At 42.9% G+C, this 17,635-nt stretch overlaps 1 protein-coding gene across 3 annotated transcripts in view; it reads right to left on the bottom strand.

The window, feature by feature from the left end:
• The window catches only part of UNC5C (unc-5 netrin receptor C), a 326,346-nt gene that overhangs the window by 31,921 nt on the left and 276,790 nt on the right, over positions 1–17,635 (bottom strand). For all 3 annotated transcript variants that reach the window (XM_083179068.1, XM_083179070.1, XM_083179069.1), the window contains 3 exons: positions 12,834–13,025; positions 9,658–10,002; positions 7,449–7,536 (listed from right to left, as the gene is read on the bottom strand). In XM_083179068.1, coding sequence (XP_083035194.1) covers positions 7,449–7,536; positions 9,658–10,002; positions 12,834–13,025 — 625 coding nt within the window. The remainder of the gene's footprint in view (positions 1–7,448; positions 7,537–9,657; positions 10,003–12,833; positions 13,026–17,635) is intronic.

Below are 17,635 nucleotides of genomic sequence, written 5' to 3'. Positions count from 1 at the left end.
AGAAGTGACATTCGCCATCTCAGCTTGTCACTTATAGGCCATAACATAAAGCTTAGCATATGCTGCACTGCAAGTATCCTCTGCTCGATGCTGTCACATTTATGTGACAGTCTGTCCTGCCATACAGTGTGTCCAAATCATGTACCAAATAAAAAGCTACTACTTGCAAGCTGTTTTATGTATAGTAAATATAGCTTACATTCCCTAAACCATGTGTTACAAAGGGTCAGTACAGTGACCTTTTGCTATCCTGCTAACTTTTAAGTGTATTTCATGATGTTGTGTAGTTCAAGTGGCTTTCTGTTGTAATCCACACAGTCTGTTTTTAATGGCCATTTTGACCTCCATGCCACATCCACAGTGGAGACAGCCACTTGAGAAATGATCATCTTGACAAGCACATAGCAAAATGGAGATCACCAGGGATCGGATTCAATGGCAGCCACACATTACAACAAGAACATAAAATGATGCTGTAACAAAACTCAGTGACAGGATGTCAGAATTGCAATGCAGGAAATAATGTATCTACAAAATACAGGCAGGAAAAATAACAAACAAAAATTATACGATTGGAAAATCAAATTTGATCCAATTTCAATACACATCCATTATTATATAATCACTGTAGGGTTACAGACAGTTGTTAGTGACAATAAAATCTAACTAAAATAAACAAAATAATCTAACTGTGCTAACTTTTTTCTGCAGTGCTAAGATATATACTATATATATAGTAGTATATATATATACAGTGTCTGCTCTTACCCTTTTGTAGGAGGGGGGCTGCCGCAATACGCCCTCTCTGCTGCCACTGCCGCCACTGTGCTCACCGCACCTGCCGGACTCACCCGCCGGTCCCCTGCACGGGGCCAGCACATGCGCATTAACTTCATACATACTGCGCATGGGCTGCCTTTGCATAAGCCCCCGGAGGCCTAATCAGGTTCCCGGGTCCGGCGCATATGCAGTATCGTCTGCGTTACTGCACATGCACAGAATCCATTTTGGGGGCTGCCCCGCATTTGCGCACGGAGAGGCATCCCAGAGGGAGGGAACAATTCCCAATGGGGCTGCCTTCAGTGACTGGCAGGTCAGACTTCCAATAGGAAGTCACTGCCAGACACATTGAAGCCAGAGCAGTCTCACGGACTGCATCTGGCTTCACTTTAGGTAGAGACGGTGGCAGATTTCACCTGGGGGGGGCGCACATAGGTAAAAAACACCACTGTATATATATATATATATATATATATATATATATATATATATGTCATGGAAATAGAGTATTAACTCTTAACTCTGTGGGCCTAGGACTAAAAAATACACCAAGGGATCGATTCAGACCCATGCGTTAGGCGGTGAACATATGCAGCCTAGCGAACAGGTCTGAATCATCTTCATAATAAGGTCATAGTTTACCTGTAGACAATTCTAAATAAAAACACCTGTTATCTACTTTGACCAGGAACCTACTGTATATACCAGACTCCACCCACAATTTTTCTCATGCCATATATCATCTGCAGACACTCAAGGGGTGTACACATGGAGAGATTTTGGCAGGAGATTTTGACTAGATAGTCAAAATCTCCTAGGTTAGTCAACCTCTCTCTATTTTTCCCCTGCTTAGTCAATATTGTCTAGCATAAATTGCTTAGCATAGATTGACTATGCTTGCAAGGCAATTTTGACTAGATCATAGACTATTATTATTTAGACAAAATCGCTTAGTTAAAATCTCCAGTGCATCTAGTCAAAATTGCTTAGTAAAAATTGTCCATTAGCCAATATCTCACCATGTGTACAGCCCTATAGACGATGTCCAATTTTGAGGCATTCAAAAAAGCACTAATAAAACAGGATATATAAAGTATATTCTTGTATACAAATAATTTATACAAATCATTTATATTATTTTCAGGAGTATATTTATTTTATTATTTTTGTAAAGCTTTTTGTTAAAAAGCCTTAATGTAGATATAATCATTATAATAAACTGTTTCTACTCTAAATTTTATACTAGTAAAAATACCAGGTCAAAAGGACACCAGCTCTGGTAGTTTTGAATCGCACATTTGAGTCTTGGATAGACTCCCAATATAGTACATGCTTCATTGAGATGTAAGAAGATTAGACTGTGTCCATAAACCAATTCATTGTGAAGAATGCATCTGTACTACACAGTTACATGAAAATAATAAGTTGTGGCAGCACTGCCACTTGAATAATAATCTTTTGCATTGATCTGGTCGAACAAGAATAGGCAAGCATATAATTCTGCTTATGAACATGAAGGGGCTAGGATAGTACATAGTATACACATCAAAGACATAAGAACAAGTTCAGCAAAGACAATGTTACTGAAACAATACACATCTTTAGAAGCAAAAGCATTTGTAAAATACATATCTATGCCAAAAACAATAACAATTAGGCAGGATGAAGCTGTCTGGAAAAAATATATATCCTACACTATAATAAAATGTTGTTTTCCTACTTCTCCAAAGAAAAAATTGGATACATTTATTGCATGATTAGCATATTTTGCTATACATTTACCATTCACTAATGTACAGTGGGGAGCGAAAGTTTGGGCACCCCAGGCAAAAATTCATTTTAATGAAAAGAAGCCAAGGAAAGATGGAAAAATCTCCAAAAGCCATCAAATTACAGATTAGGCATTTTTATAACATGTCAAAAAAAGTTTGATTTTATTTCCATCATTTACACTTTCAAAATAACAGAAAACAAAAAATGGCGTCTGCAAAAGTTGGCAAACAAAATAAATTGGTTTAGTCTTTGTTTCTGTTGCTGCTCTAAAACTATCCATCAACCCTGGAAAAATCATTGGTGACAAAACATGGGTTGGTAAATGTAGACTGGAGTATGTACGATATCACTAGAAAGGTCATACAGCCATTCCACCCAATAAGAGATGAGTGAATAAATTCAGGTTCTGATATTGCACCAAACTTCTAGGACTGGCATTCATTTTGTAATCAAAAAGATATCGTAAGCTTGCAGCAGGGCTCTCCTACCTCCAAGTCTGTCTGTTGTCACCCAGTTTGTTTTATCACTGTATACTATTGTAAAGCGCAACAGAATCTGTTGCGCTATATAAGAAGCTGTAAATAAATAATATCCATTTCAATGACAAATGGCCATAATCATAATTGCTGTTGTAACACTTTTCCGCTGCGATTGGTAAGGCAAAATAATTGAATAAAGCCTAAAGTTACCTCCACTATGTAAATACTTGCCAGAACAATATGTCTGCTAATATGTCCTTAACACTTATGGTGTGTAGACATGGGTCGATTCGATATCCGCGGCCTCTGGGACCCAGCGGGGTGCTGGCATCAGCTGGCAAGGAGGGAGGAAAGGTGCGGAGGGGGATGCATGACCCTAATTCAGAGATAATGGAAATAGACTGTCCTGCACAGTCTATTTCTACTTTCGATTCCAATGCCACAGGTGCGAATCGGGATCGGTTGCGGGAAAACACGGTGCAATTTGTAATAACTTCAGTAATTGCCCTCATTGAAAAAATGAACCCCTCACTTTTTAAAGTTGGGGTCCTACTCTGCTGTTTCTGGGTCTTATTAGATTTAATGCTTTTAAGGGGGAAAGAAGAAAGAGTGGAGTTCAGAGACAGACAGAGAAAGATTGCGAAAAAGAGATGGAGTGAGAAAGAGAAAGAGAGAAGGCTTCATGTAAAAAGAGAATGAGAGAGGAGTGCAAGAGAGAGAGAGAGAGGGTGCCTGATAGATAAAGAGGAAGAAGCAAGAAAGGGATATTGTCAGAGAGAGAAAGGGGCTAGGGATTGAGTGAAAGAAAGGGGGTCAGGGACAGAGCGGGTTAGAGAGAGAGGGGAACAGTGGGGAAACTGGTTCGTAAGAGATATACAGTAGGAGAAAGAGACTTGGGATAGATAGAGAGATAAAGGGAGAGGTGAGACAGAGGGGGCAGAGGGAAAAGAACAAGGGAGTGGAAGGAGAGAGATGAGGTCAGGGGAAGAGAGAGAGAAAAAGAGTAGAGACAGCAAGGGAGAGAGAGTGTGACAGTGGGTGGTGGGGTGGAGCACGGAAGAGAGTGAAAAAGGAAAGAGATTGAGTGAGGCAGAGAGCTGAAAGATGGTAAGGTGATGGGTGGGGTGTGTGAGGTGACAGGGTGAGGAGATGTCGAGGTGAGGTGAGACAGAGGGGTAAGGCGAGAGGGAGGTGAGGTGAAGGGTAAGACAACCTTGAGGTGACACTGAGGAAAAATGGGGCTAAGGTGACAAGGTGAGAGGGGACTGAGGTGACAGAGGGATGAGGTGACAGGGTTAGGCAACTGGGGTGAGATGACAGGGTGAGGCAAGAGGGGGCTGGTGATGGCTTGGTAGGGTGAGGTGACTGGGGGTTAGGTGATGGCGAGGTGGGGTGCTGCGGCTCCGTTCTCCCAGCTCTGCCCTCTCGGTTCCACAGGATTTCTTGCAGCAGAGTGAGTCCCTGGTCTGTACATTACGATAAAATATGCACTATTGCACGGATTTGTGATCACTGTACTTGCTATCATTTGACTTTATAGTCAAAATTGATAGCCCAAATCGCACCATGGTTCATAAGGTTCAAATCCAGATCACTGGCCAAAGACCCCAATGCATCACACTCCCTAGAGTGTAATTAATTAATAAACAAAACCTATGTGTTACGTGTGTTAAAAATTAGAATGTTAAAATGTGTTATATTATAGAAAAATAATAAGGCGCTAAAAAGTGTCCAGAACATACCAGCTCAGTACCCGGAAATCATGACTAAAACTGACAAATTATATAAATGTATTCAGGGCTTACCGTCATAGGGCCTTTACCAATATGATGTGTGTCCAATGCTAATAAAAAACACTCAGGGCAAATGGGAAGGGTATTATGGTGTGTACACATGGCATGCTTCAGGCTGAAGGGGAGTTTTGACTATCCGATTTTAAATATCCGATTTTAGCTAACTACACAAGATTTACTTCAGATTTACATGTATCTTGCTATTTGTCCCAAGGCCAAATACATTCTTCAGGCGAGATCGTCATGCCTGCACAGTCTATTTAGCCATGTGACAGCGATGCAGCGGGTCTGCATATCAGTATTGCATGCAGCTAAACACTGTGCTATTTTGACTAACTTGCTATGTGATTTTTGACTATATAGTCAAAATCGATAGCTAAAATCACACCGTGTGTACACAGCTTCAGTGAACATCTACATATACACAATATAAAATATACTGTACTGTATGGGGGCAGGGAACCTTGGATTGCGCACCTTCATTTTTAAAACATACAGTAATAGGATGTACTAAGACTTCTAGTTCTACACAGAAAAAAGAAAATGCAGATGCGCACTCTACAGTATTTTACTAAACACCGCTAATTAGAATAATCAGTGGCGGCTGCGGTGTCAACCTTGTAGGGCAGGATGTGACCGCTTACCACATATAAACATACATGTGATCATGTATGGAATATATGGGCTGAAAGGTCCCCCGGGGATCAACAGTGCTGAATACAGCGGAAGCAATGCTATGCCCAGAAATCAGCATGCTTCTCCTAAGCCAGCCCCATGACTTCCATTGCCTAGTTTACACAAATCTACAGAATAAAACAACATGTTGAAGATTAAAGCAAAATCCAAATACTTTGCTTGTGAAAGTCACAAAAGCACTAATATAATCCAGCTCTCATTCTAGCGTGTTCTGTCAGAAGAAATCCTTTAATCAACAAGTGCATAGTACCAATGACTCTGAAGGTGAACTATGACGTTATTTCATTTAAAACAATTTTCTCATCTAAGATTGCACTGTTCTATCTCACATTTAAGCTTATATATCCCTTTTCTTAATTCACACACGTGCACATTCCATTTGCAGATACATTTACTCTTCCTTTTTATCGTCAATGTTAAGAGCGACTATTGAACAAGGTCATAAAAAGCAACATTTACACTGGGCAGATGGAATGCACATGTAGCCATGGCACTACTAGACTGGTGAAAACGGGCTTCCCAGTGTGTGCTGTTCTTCTCCGGAGCATGCCTGGGTTGCTCTCACAATTTGAATTGAGTTTTGGGAAACTTGAGTGACTGTAAACCACATCAAAATTTCAAATTTGATCAATCATTTTTATTTATAGATGTTTCCTAATACAGTGTGGCGGATAAGTTTGGACTGTAGGATGGGATAGAGGGCGAGGGGAGGGTAAGTATATATACCTGACGCATAGGCGTGTGCAGCACATTTTATTAGGGGGTGCACCGTCAAAGGAGTGTGCATAGCTCCACCTATTGGGCGTGTCTAACACCGCCAATCAGGCGTGTCTTCCATCATCTATTGTCACTTGCTACAGTATAAAAAGTCTCTCAGCAACACCATAATCTCCTGCCTATTTCAGTTTTAATCTTTTAATTACTCTGTGTAACAGTACATGCAAATACAGTCATAAACATATATAAATGACGCAAGTATTTAGTGATATAACAATGGTCTAGTACAATTAACAATGCAAACACACATATTGATTGATGGGTGCTTGTTTAAATGGAATACAGTTCTAAAAAGCAAAAGTCTTTGGTTAAGGGTATTGCTGGTATTTTTAGCGGCAGAGGTGTTCATAAGGGTGTGCACAGTATTAGGGGGTGCCTGTACACCCCTAACACTCAATGTGCTCACACCTATGACCTGACGACATCCCTACTACCGGTCATCCCATCTGCAGTGCCGCAGGGTTTTTCTAGGCTAAAAAATGACCTGTTTTTTTTTGCTGTTTTACCTTATTCAGAATCAGGCCCTTTGTCGCATCCTGAGTGTGACTGTTTGCCCCGCTTATTATGGGAACATGACGTTTTTTGGGACATTCACGTGTCCCTCCTGGGGCCGGCAGGGTCCCGGGGGGTGTCTATTCATGTCACACATGAATAGACACAGTGCGTATTCCTGCAGCCATAAGGGCTGGGGCATAGCCAACAGCTCATGGAGCTACTCAGCATGCCCCCACAGTGGTGAAAGCAGGGCGTGGCCTCGCGGCAGTGTCGTGATTGCAGGCCACACCCCCTTCCCGCTAGGCCACGGCCCTCCTTCACAGGATGAAAAATATGCCATGACAGTTAGAGACAGATTGGCTGGTACTTAATCCCTCTCCAGTTTATCACTTTTCAGGGATTACTACATCTCACCCAGTATATGATATTTATTATTGATAATGTATTATGTACATTTTTGTCATGCTAATGTGATATTTCATGGATTTTATTGATGTATCAATTTGTGTTAATACTCATGTGGTACAGCGCGGCTTCCATTTCTACATCAAATAAATAGATCTGTTCCCATTTGAAATAGAAATGACCGCCAGCGTGGTTCCAGTGATCTCTACAGATGATTACTAAAGAACTACTGTACAGCATAGACCGTTACCTCATGTTCTCTTTCCTGTGCACTGTCACATACATTTCATACACTCTTCCCTGAGGAACAGCCCCAGCAGGAATCAGCAGGCTCACTCCTAAATACAGAGATAAAAGAAACAAACAGGGAAATCAGTTATATAATAGGAAATTATACTTGCTAGGGGAACACAATTTATGTTTCAAACTTGCATTCATGTTTTCATAAAAAGAACTAATTTTACAGGCCAGTGTTAGATTTAAGTTCTCAAAGCGAGGATGAGAAATGTTGCCATGGTGATTGAAACCCTACTTATGGCTCTCAAAAGCAAAATAATTGCTATAAGGTGAAATGTTAGCAACAGACTGAAAAAGAAACACTTTTTTTTAAGAAAAACAAACATTTCTGCATTAAGAACACATTCAATGGAGACTAATGTCTAATAGTTTTCATTTCAGCTGAAAAAAGGAAGTAAGCAATGTCTAAGGTAAGCCTGTGCCGCCCAGGCATACCATTTGGATGCCTATAAGCTATAACAGTTGCAACACCATTACCAGCACATCAATGTCACGGCAAAAGCAAGTTGCACCCCTTGCAGGTAATTGAATTAACCCTTTAGAACAGAATTAGTTGTCCTGTTCCTAATTGCATGCAAAAAACTATGTTTTATGTCATTTTTGAACAGCTCTATAGATTTTGCTGATAAAAGTACAATACATGTATACGTATATAACTGACGTTTATTTCCGCTGGTATTCCTAGGGTACACCCAGCATTTTCATGGGGGCACCCATAAAAAAAAAAAAAAAAAACGTTTTATGGGCGTTTCCCTGGCCTGTCCCCTCCCTCTCCTACCTGTGCCTACGCCTCTGTGAGTTTGATCCTCGCACAGGGGGTCTGCACATCCACAGACCACCCACCAACGGCCCCTTCCGAACAAGCCTGAATAAGGCTGTATCTTTCTACAAGGCTTGATGCATCTCTCCCACAGAGACTTAAGCTGGGTACACACAATACGATTTGAGTCACCGCCGATATCGTTAACAATGTATGAACGATCTAGTGCTAAACATAATAATGTTGCTAACTATATTATTCAGTGATCATGCAGTCTCTGGCAATATATTCAAATCGGACTGCATGTTCATACGACAGGGGGTAATCGGCAACGATCTACGGGGGCACATAATATTAATGATATAGTGGCTACACACCAACTGATATGCACGGAAATATCATTAACAATTTTGTTATCATACATATTGCTTCGGAAAATCACATTGGGTGTGTACCTAGCTTAAGACCCATTATTATCTTTGGTAGGTAATTCAGACCTAATCAAACGGCTGAGAATTTGCACAGTGGACGATTATCAATATACACTGCGCATGTGTTCAGCCCATAGTAGGCATGCGCGAGACAATCCAGAAATGAAGTCCTGATAAGGTAATAAGGTAATTGTCGGGAAGTAGACATCTGGGGGTGGAAACCAGCCACTTAGTGGAAGTGCTAAGAAAAGGCAGAAGTGCCAGGAAAATCTTTAGGCAAACTTAGGAAATTGCGAGGCGCGTCTGAGTGTTTTAGGAAAGGTGCGTGATGTCAGTTCCAGGCTGAATATCCCTTTTTTCATCACATCGCCAACTAAGTCTCTGACTACTGAGTGTGTGATGACTTGTGCCCAGTGTAAATATCAGTAGATGGTGAGCCTGCTATGGTGGGGTTTGGAGATATTTGCTCAGCTGTGAATAGATGTGCAGCTGTACACATCCATTTGCACAGCGAGACAGGATTTCATGCTAGCGGGGCGGCGGCTTTACTGAACGCTGGCCATGCAAATTCATGGCCGTGCAATCAGGTCTGAATTATGCCTTTTATCCATCATTGTCCAGAGCACTTTATTTAGTTATTAGATATAGACTTCTATTTTAACCCCTTGAGCACCAACATTGCTGTGAGAGATGTGCAAAATATCTGCTAAAAATGTCAGGGTCGTAGTAGAGGAATATAAATCACTTTAGTTATTGCCGGCAAATGATCTGAAGTCAATTAATTCAAGTTTAGTTAATTATTGCACCCAAAACCCCCCACAAAAAACAGTTGTGCGCGGCTCTGGCATTTGTAGCGGATACTTTGCCCATCTTTCACAGCAATGTTGTCACTCAAAGGGTTCAACCTGCAATTATTTGAATGACGGTTAATCTGTGTTCCTAACGTTGATGATGCACATTCTAGAACATACCTGAATTAGGAATAATGAGGTGGCCGCCTAGTGAGTTGAATGTCCCAAATGCAGTGCAGGACGGGTCCGTTTGCCTTGCTAGACTTTGGTTCTTCATATTAAGAGTGTCATTCTCCAGCAGGGACTGTGTAATTTGAGGAGAAAGTTTTGATGCATATTCAGACAAATCATCTTGAGGTGTTACAGCACCAGAGGAGTTGTACACTTTGATTTTCAAATTAGGAAGAGGGTCAAGGAGAGGTGAATTGGTCATTGGGATCTTATCCGAGACATCATGCAGAGCATAGACAGGCCCCCTGTACATTGCTGCTGCAGATGTTAGGTCTGGTGGAATTGCCAGGAGATCTAAACACAAAGGGAAATCATGATTAGAAGATTAGGTTTCCTATATATAGAACACAGTACTTGTATTATACTAGTCTATAGCTTTTTCTTTCTCAGCGTTTCCCAAAACAATCACATCTCTATTATCTTCTGATATCTCATTCATTACATTTTGCCATAATGTTTTCATGCTTTCAGCAGCTGACGTACAGGTATAGAGCTAACATGTAGCCATATTGTGTACAGTAAACATGTCCAATTTGCAATGTAAACTGAGCACTGCTTCATTGAGAGCTGTGATACTGTACAATCTGAGTGAGGCAGATCGCCCCGATGCTCATCTAATGTTTTGTGCTGTACTTCCCGTGTAAATGATTATTTGTTTGGGAAATGTCACTTTACCGGTAAGCCTTTCACAAATGAAGCCTGTGACATGCAGAAATCTTCTCAATTGTAGTTCTAGGTTTTTCCTGTAGAACCTCACATGTAAGTGGCCGACATGCTCATTTCATCTATTCTGGGAACTGAGAGAGCTATTTGCTTTATATACACAGATATAATTATGGTGGAAGAGTGCTGTAGATGTACAGTAATAGTATACTGCTCTTCATCCTTGACATGTCCATGCAAACAAAAATGTTTCTTAATTCAGATTTTCGACCCAAGTGATTATTCTGTGAAATGTGAGCGAAAAGCAGCTGTCAAAACTGACACAGCGGGAGTCAGTTTAGTGACACACTGTAATGCAGCGTGCTGGCTTTAGACAACACCAATAATTTCCACACTCTCCTTCTGCTCGGCCTATTGTACCTCAAAACTAAAACTGTCACCGTTCTTAGCTCCTGATTGGCAGATATATATTTATTTGGATTCATATGTAGTGTGTGGTATACAGATGTAAGTCACATTTCAGTTATTGCAACTACTGCATACACATTACAGATACCTCTCTTAAGGCTGACAGTTGGGATTCCAATGGTCAGTATACCAACACTGGAATCCCTACTGCCGTCACATCGCACATGTGCTGCAATGGTTTTGTGACAGCGTATGTTGTGATTGATAATGAACATTTGTGGGTGGCAATGGGGGGTGTGGCATGTCGAGTCCATTTGGATCCTACTATGAGCTTGGAGCCCAGAGGCAGTTGAATCCATTGCCTCTGGGAGGTACTCTTGTTCTTTCTGTGTACTCCCTATTATCTAAAAGTGAGCTTTTTCCAGACATTTAGGAGTCAGACTCAGTATAGTGTCATCTGAGAGATAGCACTTAGGGGAGATTGTGGGGGCTGGATACTGCAAAGACCCCACCAATCTAAACCTTTTGTATCTCCCCAGGGCAGGTCATTCCCATGGTAGGATTTGGAGGGTGATAAAGGAGGGCTACTCTGAGGGCTGAAAAGATGAGTCACAGACCCTAGGCTAAAGCTGGCCATATACTACTGAAATCTCTTGCAGCAGTGTATGGCCAGCCGATCCCCCACGAGCCGCCCGAGAACTTCCCGGGTTGCAGGATTGCATGCCATACATCACATGTGATCAAAAGTGATGGATCGCATGCGACCCCTGTTCCCCGCCGTCGGGATGAGGGTTAGAGGTCAGAGGTTAGACATGCATGCCAGTACTGTGCATTGGACCTGAGGGTCATATGCACGCAATTTGTGCCGATTTCTCTGCCGGTTCCCTTGAGAATGGGTGAAATCGGCCCAAATCGCGGTAGTGTATGGAGCCTTAAGAGGCGATACTCTACCAGTGATTCATTGGCCAGTATTCAATGCCGGTGCGAGCGGCCGGCGAGGGGGTTAAACTGCGAGGATCACAGAAAACCAGTGATCCTCGCAGTTTAACCCCCGCGCCGGCCGCTCGCACTATGCAACGTTCCGGGGGAATCCTCGCAGTCACAGAACTGCGAGGATTCCCCTAAACTGTGAGAGCCGCGGCTAGTGCAGCAAACTCGCTGGAATTAGCCTCGGCTCTCGCAGCTTTTGGAGGCACATTCGCAAATTCCCCCTCGCTCAAAAAACGGAGCGAGGGGGAATTTGCGAATGAGGGGGGTCAGTTGAATACTGACAGGGTGAGCGGTGACTGCGAGCAAAAAGTCCTGCTCGCAGTCACCGCTCGCCCACGGCATTGAATATATGCCATTGTGGGAATTGTTTTGCTGAATTGTGCTGCTGTTATTTATTCTGTTCCATAAACCACCTTTGGTTTTTATCTGCTACCATGCCCAAGTGAACTGAACCCCACATCTTAGAGTGTTGTTTTTTTATTATTATTAATATGGCCAATACATACAGGTGCTGGACATTCTGGCCTAATTTTTGAACCTCTCTCTAAGATATATGGGAGGGTAATTGTGAAGGGCATGATAATGTCATTTGTGTCATCAGATTTCATGATTATATGATCAGCAAACAAGCAGGGGGAAGCAGGACCATGATGACACAAATCCCATTATCAGATCCACCTATTAATTTGCTACAATTCTAATTAAATCACAAAATAATTATAATAATCTGTGTATTATATTGAGAATAAGAGGAACAGTACTGTGTGGTTAGACAGTACTGAAAACGGATATTCACAGACATACTGTATCTTTAAAACCAATGGTTTGTAAACTGGTTTGTAAACACTGTAGTATTAATACTTATTGCAGTCATTATTATGACATGAAAATGTCTGTTTACATTTAAACAGAAGGTTTGTGATTAAGTGCCCAATGAATATAAAATGCACTGCAAAATCATGGCGACTATGTTATAATGTACACAGAAAACACATACATATTACACTGCTATACAGGAATTCAGTGCTTTACATTTGTCAGTCTCCTCAATAGCTTCCACTCACCTTGTCTTGCCGCTTTAATGTTGACAGCTTGGAAACCCCCATTCAGAGCAGAAGTGTCAATAATGTCAGACTCAAATCCGCGATGGTTCTTCCGATAGACAAACAAAGCTACAATGACTGAGATGGCAAGGCATACTATCACAGCGATGACGATGCCAACGTACAAGGCTACATTGTCGGAGCTTGGAGCAGCTAGAGGAAGCACAACAAAATATAAGTTACAGGAGGCGGTTCCAATGCAGCCTACGCTTTCCAAATGTCTATAACAATTTGACTCAGTTTAAATGAATGCTTCAATAATACAATAGTACTTATTCTATTTTATTGTGCTATTCATTCTACAAATAATAATTGTACAAGCACAATGCTATTTCTGCAGCAGACGCCTGCTTGTATTGTCAGCACAGATAATGTAGCAACCCTCCCCGCTACCTAAGACCATAGTGACACCGGCTTTTTTGTATCGGAGGGAGGGTAAAGGCAACATCATTATTTTGCCCATACACTGGAGTGCAAAGTACTGTCAGAAGAATGTCATCATTTAAGACAGATATGTAATCTTATGGGATGTTTCCTACAACACATGGGTTTAAACTGTATCATTTTACTTACCGATCACTAACTACTAGGTTCCATGTGTAATACTGTGACATAAATTAAAAACTATAACACAAATGTTAATGCAAAAAGTTGCTGCATGTCAAAAAAAAATGTCAATTTGATGTTTGCTTCCATTTTCAGATCCCTAGGCTCTGAGAATCTTCCAGCAGCCTGCAATCTCAGAGAGAGATCAGGCAGCCTGGCGGGACACCTTCAGGAGCAGCCATAAGTTAATCATTCAAGCACTGTGCACAAACCATTGGCATCACTTACTTGTATGACACCTGGTATGGCAGGACTTGGGCCAACTAAGAATGGGAGTGGCCTCGCAGGTAGGGGGCATGGCTTTATTGCATGAAACACTCTGGGAGTCCTGGAGATGCGCGCTGTCCCTAGAAACTGGCTGTCTGTTCTGGTTAAGGTTGAGAGAGATAAAGTGTGTCTAGATAGCCAGTACATAAGTTGAGGCCAAACTTCCACATGCACAAGGTTGACATTGACAAAAGGTCAGCACAACCAATATGTCGATATGGCAATGGTTGACACATAAAAATGCTGACATGAGTTTTTCATGATTTTTTAGTTTTCCATACTTTTCATGCTTTACGATCCATGTGGGCTATGGTGAGAGTACCAGTAGCAGAGCCAGGCCCCAGGGCCGAACCATGGAGAGCAAAGCGAACCATGTGAAGGTATGCGTTACACTAATTTAAGGTCCATGTGCCCAGGTGTTGACACTGAGAAAATAAAACATGAAAAAACTTAGTTCGACATATCCATGTGTTACCATTGCCATGTCGACCTTCTACTTGTGTTGAACATTTGTCACTGCCATCCTTGTGCATGTTGACTTTTTGTCATTGTCAACCCTGCACATGTTAACCATTTCGTGTCGACCTATTGGCTTCTATCTTGACACTGTAGATCTTTATATCCGGAACCCTGGCCGCATTATCTGCTCATACACAGTGACAAGGGCTGAGTGCTGCATGCAGTTACAGTGCAGCATCCGACTATTGTCACTGAGCAGGAACGGGCACTATGGTGTCACCCTTTGGCAGGGGGATGCCCAGGTCCACCCGCAAGCTCCCTTGTGACTCCACTGGCACAACTTCCCCCTCCCCCACATGTACTGTATACTACTGCAGAGATATTATTTTCCTCAATACTGTATATCAAAACACATCCCCAAATTGATCAAGAATATTGATGCAGGACTGCCAATTAGGAATGGTTAAATAGTTGTACTATGTGGGTTATTCTTTCACTTAAAAAGGCACAATCACTCTCTATTGGACAAAACCATGTGCACTGCAGGTGGGGCTGATGTAACATATGCAGAGACAGTTAGATTTGGGTGGGGTTTTACTGCAAACTGATATCTATATTGCAGTGTAAAAATAAAGCAGTCAGTATTTACCCTGCACAGAAACAATAAAAAACCCAAATCGAACTCTCTCTCTCTCTGCACATGTTACATCAGCCCCACCTGCAGTGCACATGGTTTTGTCCATTAGAGAGTAATTGTGCCTTTCCGGGTGAATAGGAATAACCCCCTATGTTTATAAGAGGATTTTGGTACTCACCGATAAATCCATTTCTCTGAATCAGCAGGAGACACTGGAGATTACATCGGGTTTAGAGCTGGGAATGCTGGGAGCTAGGCACACTAAATTTGTTTCAGGGCAGGCTGGCTCCTCCCCTCTAAGACCCATCATACCCCCAGTTAGGAAATTGTCCTACTCGAGGAGATGGTAACGAAACAAAAAACATAATTATACAACTAGAATACAACAACTTGCATACAACAGTCATATTTAACTTTATGAACAGACCGGGCCTGAACTGGCCCCACAACCAACAGGATCAAGAGCTGGGAGGGCGTCCAGTGTCTCCTGCTGATTCAGAGAAATGGATTTATCGGTGAGTACCAAAATCCTCTTTTCTCTCTCATGCAGCAGGAGACACTGGAGATTACATCGGGGAGGTACCAAAGACCGTTCCCCGGGCGGGTGAGCTCTGTGGATCCTGTAACACCAACCGACCAAAATTTGTCGCCGGTGTTGCAAAGGTGTCAAATTTGTAAAAGCGAACGAACGTGTTCACTGAAGACCATGTGGCTGCCCTACAAAGCTGAGATGCAGAAGCCCCTCGCCTGGCAGCCCAAGATGTACTTACTGACCTGGTTGAATGTGCTGTCACCACTGACGGCGGAGTCTTTCCTGCATGGATGTATGCTTGCCGAATGGTCAGCCGAATCCATCTGGCCAGTGTCTGCTTTGACGCTGGCCATCCTCTGCGGAAAGCATCGTATAGAACGAACAAACAATCCGATTTTCTGATCTGTGCAGTTCTTTTGACGTAAATCTTAAGAGCTCTAACTACGTCCAGAGAAGATTGAGACGTAGGAGCACCTTGAAAAGAAGGGACTACTATCGGTTGATTTATGTGGTAAGAGGACACTACCTTAGGTAGAAAAGACGGTTGAGTCCTCAATTCTGCTCTGTCTTCGTGGAATACTAAATATGGTGCTTTGCATGATAGTGCACTCAGCTCGGATACACGCCGTGCTGATGCCAGAGCGAGCAAGAGTACAGTTTTCCAGACTAGAGATTTTAAAGGAACCTCTTCCAGAGGTTCGAACATTTCTGATTGTAGGAATGCCAGGACTAAATTCAAGTCCCACGGCGGAGCCGGTGGAACGAAAGGAGGTTGTATCCTAAGAACCCCCTGTAAGAAAGTTTGAATCTCCGGAAGGAGGGCCAACCTCCTTTGGAATAGTATCGACAGTGCAGAGATCTGTACTTTAAGTGACCCTAGGCGGAGGCCACCGTCTAGGCCTCTTTGAAGGAATAGTAAGAGCCTGGATAATTTGAATATCCGAAACGGCCACCTCTTGCTTGTGCACCACTCAGCATACGATCTCCAAATGCGATGGTAGTGAGCAGCTGAAGATGGTTTGCGCGCCTTTAACATAGTGGGGATGACTGTCCTTGGAATCCCCTTTTCCTTCAGGACGTCGGATTCAATAGCCACGCCGTCAAATGGAGGGAGGCTAGGTGTTGATGATGGAATGGACCTTGAAGCAGAAGGTCGTGTCTCTGCGGTAGAGGGTATGGTTGATCGGCTAGCATTTGTTGGATGTCCGAGAACCAGCTTCTCCGTGGCCAAAACGGAGCGATTAGAATTGCCTGTGTTCTTTCCCTTTTTAGCTTCTTTAGCACCTGTCCCAGTAATGGCAGAGGTGGGAATAGATACACCAGGTTGAACGTCCACGGAATTGCCAATGCGTCTGTTGCTATGGCCCCTGGATCTCTTGTTCTTGCTACGTACCTTGGCAGGAGATGATTTTTTCTTGACGCCATTAGGTCGACCTCGGGAGTTCCCCATCTCTCTGTGAGTTCCTGAAACACCTCGGGGTGTAGTGACCACTCCCCCGGGTGTAGATCCTCCCTGCTGAGGAAATCTGCTTCTAGATTTTCTACTCCCGGGATGAATATGGCTATCAGATGTACCTGCCAATTCTCCGCCCACTGGAGGATTTTGGTGACCTCTATCATTGCTTGTCGGCTCTTTGTGCCGCCCTGTCGATTTACATACGCTACTGCTGTTGCGTTGTCTGATTGGATCTTTACAGACCTCCCTTGTAGGAGATCCTGTGCTTCTATCAGAGCGTTGTAGATTGCCCTTAGTTCTAGGACGTTGATCGACAATAGACTTTCTTCTGCACTCCATCGCCCTTGAAGTCGAAGGTGAAGTACCACTGCACCCCACCCTCGAAGACTGGCATCCGTTGTCAATAGGATCCAATCCCATATTGCAAATCGGCGCCCCTGCCTGAGATGGTCGGAGTGGAGCCACCACAATAGGGCGTGGCGGGCTCGAGTGGATAATTGGATCTGTCTGTATAGCAACAGATGCGAACCCGCTCCTTTCCTCAGTAGGTCTAACTGGAAAGGCCTTGAGTGGAAGCGCCCCCACGTTATGGCTGGGAATGCTGCCACCATCTTCCCAAGAAGCTTTACGCACAGGTGTAGTTGTACTCGACGGTGACTCAGGGTCTGTCGAATGAGCCTCTGTATGTCGCTGATCTTGTCGTCCGGCAGAAATACTCTCCTCTCTCTTGTGTCCAGCCAGAGTCCCATGAAGACCCTGGGTGCCGATGATAATCCGAAGGGCAGGGCCCTGAACTGAAAATGCTC

Source organism: Crinia signifera, chromosome 1 (genome assembly GCF_055691185.1).
Source record: "Crinia signifera chromosome 1, ASM5569118v1, whole genome shotgun sequence".
In the NCBI taxonomy this organism is placed as follows: Eukaryota; Metazoa; Chordata; class Amphibia; order Anura; family Myobatrachidae; genus Crinia; species Crinia signifera.
Note: the sequence above shows the minus strand (reverse complement) of the source record. Positions and strands in the feature narration are given on the sequence as shown.